This window comes from Vulpes lagopus, chromosome 3 (assembly GCF_018345385.1).
Source record: "Vulpes lagopus strain Blue_001 chromosome 3, ASM1834538v1, whole genome shotgun sequence".
Lineage (NCBI taxonomy): Eukaryota > Metazoa > Chordata > Mammalia > Carnivora > Canidae > Vulpes > Vulpes lagopus.
Genome location: NC_054826.1, coordinates 133,258,525 through 133,278,865, shown reverse-complemented (window position 1 = coordinate 133,278,865; position 20,341 = coordinate 133,258,525). Strand labels below are relative to the sequence as shown.

At 36.9% G+C, this 20,341-nt stretch overlaps 1 protein-coding gene across 7 annotated transcripts in view; it reads left to right on the top strand.

The window, feature by feature from the left end:
• Positions 1-20,341, top strand: part of NTNG1 (netrin G1) — a 306,784-nt gene that overhangs the window by 8,374 nt on the left and 278,069 nt on the right. For all 7 annotated transcript variants that reach the window (XM_041749732.1, XM_041749734.1, XM_041749731.1 and 4 more), the window contains exon 2: positions 585-1,338. In XM_041749732.1, coding sequence (XP_041605666.1) covers positions 1,093-1,338 — 246 coding nt within the window. In that variant the 5' untranslated portion in view covers positions 585-1,092. The remainder of the gene's footprint in view (positions 1-584; positions 1,339-20,341) is intronic.

The window sequence follows — 20,341 nt, the reverse complement described above, 5'->3', positions numbered from 1 at the left end:
TTATCACTAAATGCAACTAAACAAAAGAGGCTAAGTTCTTCCAATATAATGAGCAAATCCAAAGGGACGGCCTTGTGTGAACAATGCCGGTTTTCACTCCAGCTAACAAAAGCTAAGAAATGTACAAGGAATTTAGAGATTTTTAGGGTCTCTTTGCCAACAGACAAAAGGCATACAAGTAGTTGTCACTTTTTTGTCATTGTTATAAAAGCATTCATTTCCCCCATTGTTCTCCTGGTGGAAGATTTTCTAGCACTGCAATCCATGAGAAATGTTTAAATCTAGCTGCTTGCTCTCAGTTTTGTCAAGATGGAAATACAATTTTTGAAGTGAAAACCTGTACCTCACCTGGAACATGCACATCTGTCTTTGTTATGGAAGAGTTAAATCCTTCATATCAAAATTCTCCCCAATGTGAATGATTTCTGTGGTTTGCTCATTCTAGCAAAACAGCGGAGTAAAGGTTATCCATATTACACCAATTTGCTTTATATTGCATCAAACCTCCCAAATGTCAACATATCATACGGTTTGTAATGCATTGATTCTGGGGCAATAACTCTTACTCTTATTGTTTCTTAAAGGGTGTTGGTGCCAGAAGGAAAGAATGATTGATGAGAAACAGACACCTGGCTATAGACACTCATCCTTTTGCTTCAGATACTGAAATCCTACTGAGTCTGAGCATCTTGTGTGAGCCGTGAGCACCAAGGATCACCCAGGGTTATTGGATGTACAACAGGAGAGCCATCACTTTGCAAAGTCATTCTCTGCTACTGGACATCTTTTACAAAACCAAACTACACTCCAGTCTAATAGATATGTTCTAGGACCATGAGGAAGCTGCAAGTTGTTGTCAACGCCTAACGCACAAGTATGTTAGGCTCCCACCAAAGTCCTCAATATACCTGAACACCCACAGTATCAGCCCTTCACTTTTAGATTTGGGATCTACGTTGAGGTTTCATCCTCTTTTTTAAAAAAAAAAAAATACAGACCTGCCTACATATAGACCTATATGTATATGTAAAATAGAGATCACCGATAACCACACTCTGCTTTATTTCCACGAAGACTGCCAAGAATTTAGAGATGTATTTGTCAAGATTCCTGTCAATTCACGCCCTTTGGGTTACAGTGTCCTCAGTGATGCAGCCCTACCCTTTGGTATGGGGACATTATGATGTGTGTAAGACTCAGATTTATACAGAAGAAGGGAAAGTTTGGGATTACATGGCCTGTCAGCCGGAATCCACGGACATGACCAAATATCTGAAAGTAAAACTGGATCCTCCGGACATTACCTGTGGAGACCCTCCTGAGACATTCTGTGCAATGGTGAGGCAACCCTTTTGAATAGAGTATTTCATATTACGTGGGGGCATGTCATCTATGTGTACAAATGCTGGGAGTGTAAAGACTCATGCGCTGAATCTGTGGGTGGCAGATTTGTGCTAACAGGCTAGCTTCCTTCTCAATGAAGGCCTGCTTGCAGGCCCTGGAAGTACAAGTTGCAGTGTGATCGATGCACTGGAATGTACCTTCTGCCTTCCTGCAAACCAAAGATTCCACCGAGACACGTGTATTGTGTATAGATTATAAAAGACAAAGTTCAGCTGAAGGTTAATTTCACGTTGGAGACTGGGAATAGGATTAGGTCATATGCATTATGGTAAAGGATGAAAATCCATTGGTAAACCACTTTAACAACACAAAGGTTTCTTCACATACCTGTGTGAGGCCATCCCCGAATTTCATTGTTTAAGGCTAGATTAGAGTTCATGGTTTTCCTCATCTGGAAACTGCTGTAACGTGGAAGTCCTTGGTTAGATCAGTGAGAAGAGAAGCAAAGGAGAGAGGAGCTAATGCCTCAAGAATAGGCTCGTTTGTCAACTTATGCAGGCCCTTATTTTCAAGGGTCATGGTTTTCTATGAGTATTTTAAATATGACCTTTGGAATATTGAAAACATATTTGCTGGAGAGTAATGGCCTGGGCATACAAATTCAGATGCCGTCCTTTTGATAAACAGAATTACAGAATTTGTTGTTTTTACTTGTGGTATCCATAAGTCTTTTTCTGGGCGGAAAGTTAAATCCTGTGTGAAAAGATAACGTTGGGGTGATGCGTTGAATTTTCACCAAGGACGTGGCTGAAAGTTTACCTATAAGGTATTAGTAAAGAGTTCAGTGATTAACATGATGTAAATCAATGTGCTAAAGAATTCAGACAGTGTGTTCATTTGGTTTATGTCATTTTTTTTTTATCATAGGTGGTCTTTATTTGATCCTGAAATTGTGATCTCGTTTTTCTTCCCATAACAGATATAATCACATGGCAGATTTTAATAGTATTCTTACCTGACTTTATTATCTTGAACCTGGCCTGGCATTTTCAGGATAGTGAAACTATTAATCAAAGTAGCATCTGTTCACAGTCCCCAGTGAGTTAAATTAGCATAAGATCATCTTAGACCTAGCACTGTGGAAAAGGTTTTGTAACAGGAAACAATTTTGAGCAATAAAGAGTGTTTTTACCTAAAACCTAACGGCTTGCCTTTTTTCAGAAGTGCCTTTGGGGACTGGTTTGAATTATAGTCTAAACCTGATTTTGTGGAGAGTCAGAAAAAGAGCTTGGCTATTAGGTGTCACTATGACTAAAGTGCCCTGAAAGACTAAATATTTCAAAGAGAGGACCCGTCTTTCTGGGGAACAGGTATGTGCTTTGCCAAAAAAAAAAAAAAAAAAAAAGCAAGCTACATTTTAGAAACCAGAGACTTCCAGAAGAGCTTTATTCAAACACGTTAGCAAAACTATAATAAGTCTGTAAAAGAGCAGGGACATTTGTTAGCTATATACCAGGTGTTTGATAATCTCTCATAAAAGGTCAAATTTAAGGGGCGCTTGAGAGGCTCAGTGGTTGAGCGTCTGCTTTTGGCTTTGGCTGCTTTATCCTGGGATCCCAAGATCAAGTCCCATGTTGGGCTCCCCGCATGAAGCCTGCTTCTCCCTCTGCCTGTGTCTCTGTCCCTCTCTCTGTGTCTCTCGTGAATAAATAAATAAATAAAAGTCTTTTTTTAAAAAAAGATCAAATTTAAGATCTCATTGCAAATCTGGGGTGCACTTGTGGTGCAGGTGATAGGTCATGTAGTCTTCCACCCCTCGTAACAGAGAACGAGTTCTGGGCCAACTCTTCATATTATGGAGAACACTCTAGCTCTGTCTTCTGGTTTGCATGACACTGGTAGCAATATGCCTCTTCTGGAATTGTTTCATAATTTACAGATCTAAGTAAAATAGCAGGTCTCCTTCAGAGTGCCGTTTCCATTCGCATCAGCCCTGGATGGTGTGTACAGCTTTCCTGACCTCAGCCCCTGGCAAGAGAATGCTAACTGAGCCCTGATCCTGTCCTCCTATGGAAGGGCTTCCTTGCTGTCTTCAGCGTGCCTCTCTTTCTGCTCATGAGTGGGAAAGGGCACTTTACAAAACTTCTCATGACCGCCTTTCATGGGGACATGGTCTCAAGCCTTTAAACAAGTCAGTTCCCTCCCAGTTCACTACCTATGTGATGTTAGAAACCAAAAGAGGAAAAAAGAATTAGTGTTATCCCTTAGCTTTCTCAAGTGCAGTGATGCATACACTTTATATATTTACCCCCAAATCCTACATCTTAGTATGATGTAGATATTTGGAAGCCTTGGTTGCATTTAAGCTCGTCACTGGGCCGAATGGTTTTCCAAGGGACAGAGTCAGATTTGTGGGATGTTCCCTATTGATGCTCAGTTTGGAGTCCTTAATATGCATATGATTGTCATAACAGATTTAATAATGTATCCTTTAAACGCATACTTTGGGACCATTTGTGTACACATTCTCTGCCAAGTCAATGATAATGGCCTCGTACAGCAACATGTCTTCTCTGTAGTTTGGGTTTTCCATAAAACTCTTTAGTGGAAGGGTTCTTGACACACGGCTGTACAGCTGTGTAGGATGCTGTCCTTTCAGACCTGTTTAGGTGCTCCTGAGTCCAAGGTCTAATGGGAATCCATCAAGTCATTTGTGTTCTGACTTTCTCGTTCTTTCCTCCTTGACACCAGCACCCATACCTGCTTCCACAGGGTCGTTATGACCCATTACATCAGGGCAGCTGCCACACAAGCACAATCACCACTTAACCCTTATATGTAAATGTTTGCTGCAAAATGGTTTCAGAAATCACCTACTCGGTTGGTTAGCGAGTACACCCTTATTAGCTGCGAGTATAACAATTCTGAGCACTAAGGGGACATTTGGTGAGAGAAATAACCTGAAATCAGCTGTGGGCAGCTGATTTATTTTATATAAAGTTGAAGTTCACTGGCAATGCATTAGGAGTTCCCTTTGCTGCCTTTTGCAAAGGCATTGCTCCATCATTTCATGGCAGTGGCCATCCAGGAATGCAGCATATAGTTTATTGTGAAGTTTTAGGAAAAAGGGCTACATGATTCCATTTGCCAGTAGATCTCTGCTTACTAACCTGGATGGCCTATTTAATAATTCTTTAATGTATAGTGATTTTAAATTGTTGTATATTAATCCTACCAGCATGCATGAATGTTAGTTTTATGGGAGCACGCTGACGTTTTTATTTATGAGCATAGAATAGAGGAAACAGAACACATACATACACATATTTGAGTTGTGTATATTGAGACCATACATTTTCTTTTTAATTAAATATATTCCTTGTAAGTTATTGATGGCTCAAGAAGTATCTTTGTTAAGGAGGAAGAATCTGAGGGGTACAAGAAGACTAAACATTTTTTTTTAAGGCTGGGTTAATATTTTAGTATAGATCATGTCCTTCTTCCAGCCATATAAAAGCTTCACGTAGCACAGCTTTGTCAGAAAACACAGATCATCTAGTGACTACAATTTGTTTCAATTTGCATAAAGAGCAAATAGGATGATCTGAACCTGTGTGTAAAGCTGAAGTGACAACACAAAGCTATGACTTGTTCTTGTGTTTAGACAAACTTAGCTGTCATATCTCCACGCAACACCCCAGTGGCTTAAAAATGGCAAAATTATCTGCAATTATCTCCAGCCTGCAGCTAATTTTCTGGATAAGTTAAACAGAAGCTTTGAAAAGAAGCCTGCAGACGGAAGAAGTCATGTGCGTTTGTACAATTGATGGTGCAGAAGTGCTGATGACTGTGGAAATGTGAACCCTTGAGAGCTGCTGTGGATTTCAGAGCCAATCAAAACTAAATTAGGAAACAAAGATTATTAAAAAGTCTTCTGTGCATGTAATTTTGGCATAATATTATGAGGTGGACATTAAGTGTTTCCCTTGGAGACCCTTGGCATCATTAATGCAGTGTGCCTTTAATTACAAGTAGACTCATATTACAAAAAAAAAAAAAAAAAAAGGAGAAAATAAAGTACTCTGAGGTGTAGTTAGCAATACCCTCATTATGTTTACTGAAATAATTAAAATAAAGGGTGCAATTTTTCTAAATAAAATGTCAGAATTTGAAATGAAAATGGATTTTCTTTAGGAAATTTACTACTGTGTACCCGTGCTCTTGATGGGCATTTATTCAAGTACCATAACAGGGCTATTAACGATCATTCCATATTGTGCTATTTCTAGATAGACTCCTATTAAGAAAAAAATAACTTTAATTATTGCAAGCATTTTGGATAGAACATATTTCGTTCAAATGGAATTTAGGGAAATAGTAGAAAGCCTTTGTGTTTTATGATTTTAAAGGAACCCAGTGGAACGAGTGAGTGGTAATGCAGTCATAGGGCCATCAATAACTTAAATTTTGAATTTGACGTCAGTGCAGGTTGCCATCTGGTGGCTATCAGGTGGCCTTTGAGAAATTAATTTGATAAACTCAGTTACATTTTCAGTGACAAGGCATTAATATCAATTTTCCAAAAACTGGAAATGACATTGACTTATATGATAATCAAATGATCTTAAAATACACTGTTCACATGAAACATAATTCAATAAATGAAGTTTTAATAACAGTGACATCTTTCATTTGAACTGATTTATCCCTTAATTATCCCAGAATGGAATTTTTTAGCAAAATATTCAGTTCCTTCATTATTAACGCTTCATTGTTATTTAGTTCATTATTTGGACTTATTTCTTAGAAAAGTTTAATTCGTGTTTGCAATGAATTAAGTTTCATGGAGATCAATCTTTTTGATATACCCTTGTACCAAGTATTTCCTTATTGAGGAGCCCATAAGAGCTCCTTATTATCTGTTGCATCAAGTCTAAAGTACTCTATTTGAGTACTCTAAAACTCTACTTGGTTTTTAAATCTGGTTACACTCAACCTTATTTCCCATTACATCCCATTAGGACTCTGTGGCACCTCCAGGGGACTAGCGATCTGATTGGCAGGGGACTACCGCATTTGGGTTGAAGCTCATTGACATAGCATGCACAGTATATGGGGGTGGGGTGCTTGGGAGGGAGCTGGGAAAGATTATTGTGGGGCTGATAAAACTTAAAACCACATCGTGTCACTAAATGTTCAGATAGCGTTCTCTATGTGTACAAGTGTCTCAGTCTCTCATGGGCCGATGCTTCACCAATTATCCAGGCTACTGAATGCAGGGGGAAGTGGACAGAACATATATAGCACATGCAAAACCAAGAGGTGGTAGTGAGGATCAAAGTCAAATAACACGTGTTTCCTGCCTCCATTGGAAGTGAAGAAGAGTCCTAAGCCAAATGAATACAAAGTAGTGTGTACTCAGAGGGTGGGGGAGCAGAGAAGCAAAGCCAGCACTCAGAATTTAAAGATGAAACAATATTTTGCTGCATATCAAAGGGCCACTTGGAGAATAATATGTGGTAGCCAAGTGCCTAATGCTACACAGTGTCTGAAAAAGACAGAAAAAGGCTGGGTGGGGCAGATTCAAGCACAGGGTTTAGATGACAGCCTCGTGGCCTGGTTAATGGTAGAATGACCTTATATCTGGCAGGGTGGAAGAGGAGCAAAAAACCATAGAACCTGATGAGTTCGACCTATATATGTGTGCATGTATATTATATATAATGTCTTCTAGTATATCTTATATATAATAAATATATCTGTATGTATATTTTTTTTGAACTTAATCGATGGTGGAGTATGCTGAGTAAGATAAGCATGGCTCATCTACTTGGAGCTCCAATTTTGCACAAAGATTAGGGGAAGCATTTAACTGAATGCACACATGCAAGATTTTTAAACATGAGAAAATAATAAATGCCTTGCAGTGGATCACTTTGAATTACCTTCTCTTGTTGCCCAAGGAGTAATCTTGTTTGTTCTCAATCAGGAGAATATCACTTGAAAGGTATAAGAAGCAATCTCCTGAAAATACTATAGCCCTCAGGCGTATTGTCCAGACTTTGGTTGGGGGAGGGGCTTGCTCTTCCAGCTTTGGGACTGTACATGGGTCTTAGGCTGACATCTTGATCCTCTGACTTTGAGGACTAGTGTCATCACACAGGAAGTCCCTCATCTCATGTGTTTTTTCCGCAAGGACAAGCAGAGGACGTTCCTCTTGGTTGGAATAGTTTGTGCTTCTCTCCACTTATCTTGATTCCACCCATCCTTCAAGGTCTATTTGAAGTTGGTTTCTCTACATATGCTTTCTGCCAATTTCAGCTCATACCATTTTCTTGACTGTCTGTATGTTAGCCCTGCTTATGTACTGCACTATATGGCATCATTTAGCACTTACTACATCCAATTGATTAATAACCCACATGCACATTTGTTTCATGTGTTTATTTATCCCAACTCTTTATCTGCATCACTACTCTTTTCTTAAATGATTTTATTTATTTATTTATTTATTTATTTATTTATTTATTTATTCATTCATTCATTCATTCATTTATTTAGAGAGGAAAAGAACAAGAGCGCACGCAGGGGAAGGAGCAGAGAGGGAGGGAGGGAGATGAAGAGGAAAAGAATCCCAAGCAAACTCATGCTGAGCAGAGAGGTCTCCTCTCGGCTGGATTTATTGCTTTTCTACCTCCATAGCATTTACCAGATTCCTAGGCAATAAATAAATAATAACATGTTTTTAATTGATTAATTGATCAGTTGATTGAATACAGTATTTTTCTAGAATGTTTTCTATTTCTTGAGAACTTTTTAAATGAATGTGTTTTTTTCCTCTTCAAATTAAGAGACAACTAGAAAAATTTAGCTACTGCACTTGGGCAACTAATGATGTTCTCAAGAGAGATGGGAGAGGCAAAATCTACTCAGTGTTCTAACACTGGAAGTGTACATGAGGGATTTTCAAATTCCATTTCTAATTGAATCTTTTAAATGTATTTTCCCAAATAGAAAATTTGGAAAAAATAGAAGAGGTTAACACACAACATTGAAATAATTTTGCCATATTTCTTACAAATTTTTCTCTCTAAATGTATATATTTTATTTTACAAAATTAGGATCATATGACATGCATTTTTTCTTTTTTTCATTTACTACTCCAGTTTTAGCATTTACTTATATCATGTATTCTTAGAACATACGATTTTTATAGCTATAAAAATCCTATTATGTGGATATACAATATTTTTATTTAATTATCCTCTCACCTTGACAGCTTGTTTATTCTTCGCTTTTTGTTTCTATTGGTTATATGCGTGATGAATAGATATCAGCATGTAGTCTTTTTTTATCAAACGTATCCTCCTTCTCTCACATTTGAAACCTCCCATATTAAACACACATGTTTTTAGATTGTTGAGCTCATTGTAATGTACTTAGCTGAGGCTAAAGAGTAGGGCTATATTCTTGTGTTCTCAAGGATGGAATCATTACTGAATGAAATGGACGTTCTATATGTAAGTCATGGGGATTGAAATGAGCATGTGTGACTTAGGTAGGTCCCTCTCTCTGGGCCTTGCTTGCTTTTGTGTGTACTTGAAGAGCTTCTAGATACAGAAGGAAGACAGCTTCAGCCACAGAGTAGAGAGCAAAGTCAGGGGACCTCTTTAGGAGTAACAAGCTAAAGATGAGCAAATCACACCTTGTAAACTGTGTTTGTGGCTTTAAAACTTGCTTTAAATTGATCCACAGCAAGAAAAATATTTTATATTGCAACTCATTAAACACACACTATCCACATACACAACCAATACAAAAAGCTTCACAAAAAAGTACTTACCCTTCCTATGTGCTATGCTCTGTGATACTTTTTTCCTCCTTTATTTTTCATCTTTAACAAATAATTGAAAATTATATATTGATGGTGATGTATAGATTTTAAGTAGGATTGTTTTTGAAATTTTGAATACAAGAATAATGATAAAATTATCCTTATTGCCGCCACCTTTTCTGCTAAGGTGATAACTTCTAACATTTTGCGTTGAGAAACCAAGATATTGGAAGGTGAAATGACACTGAATTTTTCAAAGATGTATTTTTTGGTTTTTTACTAAATAGATTTTTAATATGCTTCTTGGCCATTTACATTTTCTTATTCCTGAGACACCTGGGTGGCTCAGTGGTTGAATGGCTGCCTTTAGCTCAGGTCATGATCCCAGGACACCCCACCCCCGCCACCCACTCCCCCCCCCCCCCTCCTGCAGAGAGCCTGCTTCTCCCTCTGCCTGTGACTCTGCCTCTCTCTCTGTCTCTCATGAATTTTAAAAATAATTAATAAACAAACAAATAACTTTTATTATTCCTAATTGTAGTTGTTTTTGCAATTTTTGCCTTTTTTTCTAATTTTTCTGTTGAAACATTTACATAAAGTATGTTAATTTGAGCCTTTTAAAGAGACACTATTTTTTGACAGTTGATTAAGTTAAAATATGAGTATCTTTTTTTTCCAGAAGACAGTCTTGTTTCAGAGATTTTTGTACGCCCTTCATTTTGTGGAAACTTTATGTATTCTTGCATAGAATTTTGGTGGCAGGGAGCCATCATCTAAGGGCTGAGAAAAATTCATCAAAGTGCCCCCTCACATCTTTTGTTCCTAATGTAAGAACTTGGAAAAGTTATCATTTGCCCTAAGTCAAACACCCATTTTCACTTTAAAATAAGCTCTTTGGAAACAGTTGCATACTGAAACGTTCATTGTATAAAGTGGCTGGTATGAAATCTGCTTTGGTTTTAATTTACCAAACCAATGGGCAGACCAATTTTTCATGTGCCATTTTTAGGTTTCAGAATTTCTTTTCTTACAAAAGGGGAAAGTGATGAAAGTTGTTTCACACGCATAATATTGGAAAAGAACTTACTGAGATTGGCAGGTTGTAAGTTTCTTCTCATCTTTCTGGGAATAGATAGATTCACATAGTATCAGTTCCATGAAAATTAAAGATGTGAGCTAAGGAAGAAGCCAGAATTGGTTTTCATTCTTTGACCTACTTTGAAACTGACTTCTAAAATATTAAATGAAGAATTGAGCTGGATATTGCTTCAGTACAAAGAAATAGCCCCTGTCCTTCCAGAAGGTTGACGTCCATTGAGAGGTCTAGCAGCTCACATTATAATCAGGTCATGTCTGAATGGTGATTTTTCACCATTCCATGTAACTTTTTGTTTCTTTCCTGTTATTTTCTTTTCTTCTCGGAAATGATAAGATGAAGAAATCAAATATGTTCCTGATCAGCTGTGTCTCAGGGGAGAGGAGAATTCAATGTTCATGGTCAGGTCAACGTAAGTTGCATAAGAAGCTGTGTGCGTGATAGAGAAAGTGAGCTAGTGGGCAATCTGAGGTTGGCTTTGATGCCTGGACCACTCCATATGGATTTTGATTTCAAAAATTTGAAGACTAAACATATCCACGAGGTTGGGGAGCATCATCAATGTGTCTACTGTCTGACTCGGGATAGCATTCTGTTTAGCTATCACTGGAGTCAGTGCTTTACTAGTGCCTAGCACAGTGTGAAGCATATAGGAGTACTTACTACATGCTTATTGAACTCAACCTGTGCTATATTTTTACAAATAATGTTTGTAGTTGATATTTACCAAGAACTTACATGGTGCTGTGCACCTTACTAAACACTTAGTCTTTGTTCGTTCATGTCTTTAGTCATATCATTATCCTTATTTAACAGGTGGAGTAATAGAGGCAAGAAGTTAAATAACTTTTCCAACTAAGTAGTGAGAACAGGATATAAACCCAGGCAGTCTGACATGCATGTCCTACTCTTAAACCATTCCATAAATTCCACCCTAATTTCATTTGCAGTATGTGGGATAAAACCATCACAAAAACCTTTTTAAAAATCACATTTATGATTTGGACTATGAGCACAATACTATGATTTTGTTATTTAAAAAGCCTTTTATCTGAAATAACCTCAGAAAATTGGATTCTGTAAACAGTGTGTGGAATGTTGGAAATACACATTATGTGATGAGTGTCTTCATTCAGGGATAAGAGAACCAATCAACAGTGTTTGTTTCCATTCCTGCTTTCTTTTCCATTAACGTGTTCATATAAATGGAAATAAGCTGTTAGAAATCATACAGAGCGGAGTACATATTGTGTTCACCATCTAAAACCAGAATAATAAGTCAGCAACTGTTGGCTAGTTAACAAAACCATATTCTTGTGGGGGAGGTGTTGAGAAAAGTAGTTAGCATGATGCTTCTGATTTTTTTTAACAGTATCAATAACAACTGTTATATAGCCAACTGCCTCTATGCTGTCTCCACTCGGTTGTCTAGTAGGCATTTTAAACCTAACACATTTATTATAGAACTCTTGATTTCTTCTCCCCAAATGGATTTTGCCTGTAGTCTTTCCCATATCTATAAACAGCAGCTTATATTTATCTAGTTGCTCATGACAAAAAAGTCTAGGAATCCTCTTTAACTCCTTTATGTCCCTCACAACATATTTCAACAAGTCCTGCTAGCCACACCTTCAAAAATCTATCCCAAATCAGATTACTTTCACCTTCTCTACTGCTGACAGCCAGGTCCCAACCAGCTTTATATCTAGGCTAGACCCCTGCAGTATTTCCTCACTGATCTCCTTGCTTCCAAACTCTTGCCCTGTTACTAAGTTCACGTATATTTTATAATATTTTAACATAGCTCATAATATGCATATAATATAGAAATACACATATAAATATGTTATACAAATATAAAATATATAATTAAATATTATCTAATTATACAATATGATTATATAATATACGTATAAAATTTTTAGTGTCTGAACCAGTCAAGTCCCTTCCTTGTTCAACTTCTTCTCCGATTGTTGCATCCCATTGAGAATTAAATCTGAACTCTTACTACTGCCTGAAAGGTCCTATATAATCTGGCCCTTGAAAGCCTCTTTGATGTCCACTCTGATCACTCCCACCTTGCTCAGACCAGTCTGCCTGCAACATCTTGGTGTTCCACATAAAACTGAGTTTATTTTTGCCTTGTTTGGATCCACATTCTCAAAATCTTCCCACAGCTCCTTCCCACCTTTTATTCAAGTCTCTGCTTAAAAAAACCTTTGTAAAGAAGCCTGTCTGACCACCTTATTTAAATAGCATCTCTTTCACACTCTTTATTCCGTTAGCCTGCTTAATTTTTCTTCATTGAACTTATGGTAGAAGGTGATATTCAAACTATTGAACTACTGGGATAGCCTCAACACAACACAATCAGAAAAAACATCAATGGGTATGCCTTACTGGGTACCATCTGACTAACCTCAGTTCTAATGATTAGCTATTTATTGTATTATATACCGCTCATTTATTTATGTCTCTTTTGTCCTCTGCAATATAAAATCCAGAGGGCAGGAGCTTTGCCTTGTGTCTGTGCATCTTAAGGCTTAACAAATATTTATTGAATGAATGAATGAGGTGCTAAAACAGAGATATGTTAATTTTATGACAGCATTCATATCAAAGATTATTGCTTTAATACACACATGGTCTTTACGCTATTTAGGCTATACTGGAGAACCTTAATCTTGAAAGTATCATAAGCATTTTTTTTTTACTTTTTTAAACTAAAAGTATATAAAAAATAACAAATATATATACAATCACCACTTAAAATTAACAATGATGATGTTATATTGTTTTCATTAGGATTTTAAAAAATAAATAAACATTACTGACTGAGTGGATACATCTTGTGTCCATCACCTGGTCCTTTTCTTGTCTCCCTTTTCAGAGGGAACCAGTATCATAAATGTGGCATATTTCCTTATAGTCTATATTTTTATATTTTTTATATGAAGCTTATATATTCATAAACAACTTATAGTTTTGACTTTGGATTTTTTAATGTTGCCATCTTGAAAAAAACTGTAACTTTTTCATTCAGCTTTATTTTTGTAAATTATCTGTTTGATCTCTATGATCTAGTTCCTTCATATTAAAATGCTATCTATCCCATTGGATAAATATATTCTTCAATTGCGGGAATTCAGCAAGTTTTGTTTGTTTTTAGTTTTTTGTAATTATAAGCCACTCCATAAGAAACATCTTTGTACCGAGATCTTGGTGCCTGTAAGCAAGAGGTTTTTTTTTTTTTTTTTGTATATCTGGGTGCCAAGTGTGCACCCAGAAGCCAATCCATGGGCTATAGAGTATGGGCATTTTCATCAAATGTAGTTGCACCACTTTGCATTCCTACCAACAGATTATAAGAGTTCTTTAGAGTCTTGTGTTGTGTTGTTTACTCATGTGTTTCCTCTTGTTATGTAATGAAATATATTTAAGAAATTGTAGTGTTTTTTTTGAAATTTATTTATCTATATGAGAGAAAGCGCGAGTGGGTTGGGGGTGGGATGTGGGAGGGGGAGGGGAATAGGGAGAGGAGGAGAGAGAATCTCAAGCAGACTACATGCCCAGCATGGAGCCTGATGCAGGGCTCAATTTCTTGACACTGAGATCATGACCTCACTGAAACCAAGAGTCTGTTGCTCAATTGCCTGAGCCACCCAGGTGCCCCTAGAAATCGGTTCTTTTATTGCCTTAGTTGTCAGGACACTCATAGTTGTATTTTATGATATATCATAGCAACCATAGTTAACTCAGGATTTTTGATAAAATTATACATTTCATGGCTCTTAATCTCTCATCTTTGTTTTAATTATTTAATAATTTAATAATAGTTTAATTATTTAATAGATAAAAAGTCACTTGGAAGTTGTATGAACATCACTAATGAATATTTATAACGGCGAATTGACAGGAGGAAGTGTGAAATTTGCAGTAGTAAATATTGAGTTAAACTATAAACAAACTTCTTTGACTAGATCTTTTTTACAGAAACTTAAACAAATTTTAAGAGTAATATCTTGCATCTCGCCACCTAAATTGAAAGGTATAGTTTGACCTGTACAACTTATACAAAAAAAGTCACAGCTTAAAAATTATTTGTAATATTTGTATGTATGTGATCTTTTTTCCAAAATCACTGTTTTCATTACTGGAGTATAACAATAGCTGATGGTGCTTTTAAACTGGAAGTCTCCTTGCTTACTTTGCAAGATGATATATAAATATTGCCTCATCCATCACCAGAATGACTTGTCTCCTAGATGAAAACCTGAGGGTGATGTGTAACTGTAATAAATTTGGGCAGCAAGAGAAGGGTTCCATTTCCAATTAAAACCACAGCCAGGAAGTTTCCATTTATACTGACAATATAGTACACTTTGGGTACATATTTTATACATTTGCTTGTTTGTTTGGGACAAATTGGCATGGTTTTAGGAGTAGTAACTGTACTGTAAAGGAGTAGCTTTACACTTCTTTATGTCCTCCCAAGCAAGAGTCAATTGCCCCTTCTAGACAGGACGTTTCTGGGAACCGTGGGTCTTAGACATTTAGAACCAAGTATTCAGAAAACCAGTTATCTAACTTGGGAAAGTGCATGCCTTTAGAGATATTTTATTGGATTCAAACAGTCTGTACAAGTTCTAACTTAATCAAGTTATTTCACTTTTTTGTTTTGAGGGACAGTAAAATAATCATGTACTTAGCAAAGTGCCTGGCACATAGGATATCTCAAGATATTAATCATCTTTATCATTGTGATTATCATTTCTGTTGATAAAAAAGTTAAAGGCATTATGATTCTCATTTTCTACTTTGAAGGGATCTTCTGAATGTTTTCCTTTTAGTTCCCATTTCTGTGAACTGTCTGGTCTTTCCTGATGTTACTAATGGTATCTAATAACTAACTGCTTATGAGGTTCTGGCTCTAAGCCAGGTATTTAAAATCAAAATAATTTCACAACTATGGTTTTAAAATAAATGATATGTATTCTAAATAACACAGTATTAAAATAATCATTCATGGATGCCGTGGCATTTGCATTGAGATTATAATGGATCAGTGTTTTAACAAATGCACTAAACAAGTCTAATGACAACATGACTGTCTAAAAACAAAAAGAAAATGTCAATAAAATAAATAACTATATGAAAATAAAATTTTATTTTATTTTATTTATTTTTTTAGAGAGAAAGATAGCATGCGTGAACAGGAGGAAGGGCAGAGGGAGAGGAAGAGAAAGAATCTTGAGCAGGCTCCAAGCCCAGTGCAGAACCTGACACGGGGCTTGATCTCACAACCCTTAGATCATGACCTGAGCCAAAACCAAGAGTCAGATGCCCAACTTATTGAGCATCCCAGGTCCCTTTGAAAGCTCATTTTATTAATCAGCTACTAGAATGGGCACAATGTGTTGTCTCTTATGGATGTTTTGAAACAAAAGAGAGAAATGAAGTATGGGAAATGAAAATGCTGGATCCCAAATCAATTTTGTGGTTGCTGTATTATCCGCATTATCCCCTTCCTCAAAAGCCACCAGCAGATCTCTACCTCCAACCCAGTCCTGATCAACAAAATGAAACATTATTAATTGCAGCCTTATTTACAGTAGCCAAGATATGGAAGCAACGTAAATATATAACACTGGGTAGATAAATGTGAGATATATAATGGAATGTTTTCCAGCCATAAAGAAGAATGAATCTGGGATCCCTGGGTGGCGCAGCAGTTTGGCGCCTGCCTTTGGCCCAGGGCGCGATCCTGGAGACCCGGGATCGAGTCCCATGTCGGGCTCCCAGTGCATGGAGCCTGCTTCTCCCTCTGCCTTTATCTCTGCCTTGTCTCTGCCTCTCTCTATATATATCACTATCATAAATAAATAGTAAAAAAAAAAAAAAATTAAAAAAAAAGAATGAATCTTGTGATTTGTGACAACATAGATAAACCTTAGCGATCTTATACTAATAAAATGAGTGAAGCAGAGAAAGACAAATATCGTATGATCTTTCTCACATGGAGAATCTAAAAGAGAAAGAAAACGAAAAAAAAAAGTCTGTAGAAATAGAGAATAGATTGCCAGAGACTAGGAATGGGGGAAGGGTAAAATGGATGAAGGGGGTCAATGGTACATAAAACTATATACATAAATATACATTATAATGTATATTTATATTATAAATATAGTTAGTTGCATGGCAACTATAATGAATAATACTGTATCACATGCATGAAATTTGCTAAGAGAGTAGATCTTAAAAGTTCTCACCATAAGAAAAAAAGTTCTGTAACTATGTACAGTGACAGATGTTAACTAGACTTATTGTGGTGATCCTTTTGCAGGATATATAAATATCGATTTATTATGTTGCACACCTGAAATTAATATAAGGTTATATGTCAATTATACATCTATTAAAAATAACATTATTAAGTGAAAGCTAGATCTGTAATTTGTACTTGCTCCCATCATATTTTAGTACACATGGTCCTTGGATACAGTGTGTTAAATTAGGGCAACCAGCAAGTTGTGTTACCAAAGCTATGGACTGCGAATTAGGAAGAGGTCCTGTTTCCAAGGAATTCATCCTTGCACCATGGCTTAAAAGGGAGAAAATAGGTTATATGTTAGCCGCCGTCTACTACTTGGCATGGCTTCTCTGTGACGGGCACAACCTGCCCAGCTGTGTTTGCTAGTTTTGGGCGTTATGCACATTTCACAGTTATAATCTGATCTTGTTTGTTTGTTTGATCTCACACTGCATTTTGGAATGAACACCACACATTGCGGAATAAGCTGTTGCAAGCCATAGGGAAACTTTATTTTATGGTATTGGGTGGCAGAAGTAACAAGTGTTAGTAATTTACCCAATTTATCAAATACTTATTGAGCATCAGTTATGCACAAGGTACTGAGCTAGGGTTGTAAAGATGAGCAAGACAGACACCTTTTCCCAACCCTGTGAAGCTCATGAACAAAGGGAGGAAGAGACGCATGAGCCCAGGTTACCAATAATTACTACTGTGATGAATTAAAGTCCCTGTGAGGGCATGTAATCATAATGCTGGGGGTGATAGGAAACTAAAACTGATTCTTCTTCAAGAAAGTCTGGATGTTGTCAAGTGTTGGATTTGCTCAATGATGTTATACGTTTAGCTTATATATTCTTAGGCCTAATAAGCATAGAACTTTATCATTGAAACTCCTACAGTAAAATGACATCATCATCGCAAGACTAGAAATTTAACCTCGGCCTCATTTCCTCGTATTTTTAGTACAGTTTAAACACAAGATTTTTTAGACTTGGAACTGCCACGTGGTAGTAGGCAGTTTTCTTTAATGATGCATTTAGCACTTTATTTTGTAATTATCGGTCATTTGACTGTCTTCCACAGTGGATCAGAAACTTCTTGAAGAACAGGGACAGAGCCTTGTTTTCTTTTATATCCCCAGCAATCAGTTTAGTGCCTGATATGTAGGGTGCCCTTAATACATAACCATGGAGTGAAGCCTCTTTCTAACAGCGTGCTTTCCTAAATCTCTGCTCTGTCCATTTTTTTTTTTGTCCCTCAATCATCTTTTCTACCATGTTGACTCGTCTTTCTACTGTCCTTGCTATTATATTTATGATATCAAAGTAGCCTCATGCAGAATCTGGCAGGAGATGACCCTTGGGGGATATTTTGTAGGAATATTTAGTATTTTAAATAGTGGCATTCCCTCCAGTTCATTCAGTACTGCCCTGTGGTGGGCAAAAATGGGAGCTAATGACGACAAGCTAGCCTCTGCCTTCAAGAAGCAAATAACTGTTTAACAGTTATTTCCAAAGAAGAGGAAAATAAGTGCTGTACAAGAGCTACATATAAAGAGCTGTGGGAACACAGAGGGAAGCAATTCATTCCAAACTCAGAGGGCTCAGTGGTAACTTCCTAGAGGAGATGGCCTTTGAGCGGAGCTATGAAGGAAGAGTAAACTGCTCTGAGAAGGAAGAAGAGAAGAGCATCACAGCCTAAGGAGACAAGCAAAGCCTTGTCTTTAGCTTTCCTTTTCAGTAATTTCCTTTGTGGATCTGTCTCAACAGTAACAAATGTTATGACTGTATCACCCATGAATTAATCTAAATCCTGCTCAGCTGTCCTTACATTTCTCAGGACATAATACTGTAACATCATTTCTTACACTTGGCTTATTCCCCCACTCTCTAAGATATCAATCATTAAGCACAATTATGTAGGTGAAGGCACTTTATAACATGCAAAGTACTATATAAAATAGGGGAAAGTGCTATACAAGGCACTATAACTCTTATTATGTTATTTGCAAGCTCAGTGATCACAAATCATAGGTACTTAACAGATGATGCAGAGATTCAATTCAATAAATATTTATTGAAGCCTAACCAAGTAATTTTGGACAGGTTACCTATTTAAGCCTTCAGAGATCCAGGTTATTTAGCCTGTTTTTTTAGCATGAAGATTGACATAATTAATTTTGAAACCCGTAAAATACAATATAAGAAAAAGTCACTATTAATACGTACCAGACCGTTGGTTGGACTCAGGCCTTTGTCTACCAAAACCTTTGCTGGAGAGATGAGACTTACATATTTGAGATCTATAATAATACACAGTACGGCAGCCTGGATGGCTCAGCGGTTTAGCGCCTCCTTCAGCCCAGGGCCTGATCCTGGAGACCTGGGATCGAGTCCCACATCGGGCTCCCTGCATGGAGCCTGCTTCTCCCTCTGCCTGTGTCTCTGCCTCTCTCTCTCTCTCTCTCTCTCTCTCTCCCCCCATGTTTCTCACAAATAAATAAATAAATAAAATCTTTAAAAAATACATAACAATAGATGATTACATATCAAAGGCATGGATACTGTCATTAAGTATCCTGGGTTTGTGTCCTTATTCAGATGTAGGAAGAGTCAGAAAGATCACAGTGAACGTAGAATTCAAATACAAGCAACTTAACCTTGCTTATGTCCATCAGCTCTGAGATAGAGAGGGTCTTCTGTAATCCTAGCCCAAACCTCAGTGTTCCTTCTTCTCCTCAAGTACTCATTTAAGACTCTATGACGTGTTCACTGGCACACTGGGCTATTGGTTTTACCATTGTTTTCCAGTTAGAGACATTCATAAAACTGCTTAAATGCCTTTTTAAAATTTGCTTCAGAATGTTCCAGAACAAATCTTCATAACTTCATGAGTCTGCCTACAGCCATCCTTAAAGTGACATGAATTTATGCATGATCGCCGAGAAGAACTTTATTCTGAAGGAATCTATCTGTAAATGGATAGATCAGTGTTACATTTTTCCCAGTTTATCTAACATTTGCAAAATACAGTATTATTACATATAATTGATTATAATCAGTGTTAAATTCCTAAAGTGTCTGAAGTTCAAGTCCCAGGTTAATCATACTCAAAATTTATATTTGTATGAAAAATAACTTAAAAATGGTCTCATGCCTCTTGAGTAATGTTAATGCTCATATCCAGGTGGGAAAGCCCCATTTTGTAAATGCGAAAGCTGAGATTTGAAAAGGTGAATGACTTGCTCTAAGTCACAATAACTAATAAATAATCGCTGTTGAGTTATCACAGATTTGTAAAGTTAATAGTAATTTTTATTGAGCTTTCTTTACCAGGCGTTGTATAAGTATGTAACGTGTAAATTTAATCTTTGATTGAAAGCTTGAGTAGATTTAGGAAGGATGTAAATATTTTGCCCTTCAGTTTTCATCAGAGTTTTTCAAAGCCATACTTTTTCTTTTAATGGAAATATCTTTTGTTCGTTAAGTAAGCACTTGGCGATAGAACTTTGCAGTCATTATTGATGCTCCTTAGCTTGGGTTGTCATAAAGCCTATGAAAGGCTTTCACAGAAATAATGCTGGAACAGATTCCTCTGGGCTCCGTAGGATCAGAGGCATTGGGCTATTGACAAATTGATACCAGAAAAGAACTTTGAGATCTCTGGAGAAAGGGTAGCCTGCAATTTCACAGTATAACTAATGGGAGCTTTACTGTGAAAATAGAAGATTATGCATATAGTTGTAGTCTGAAA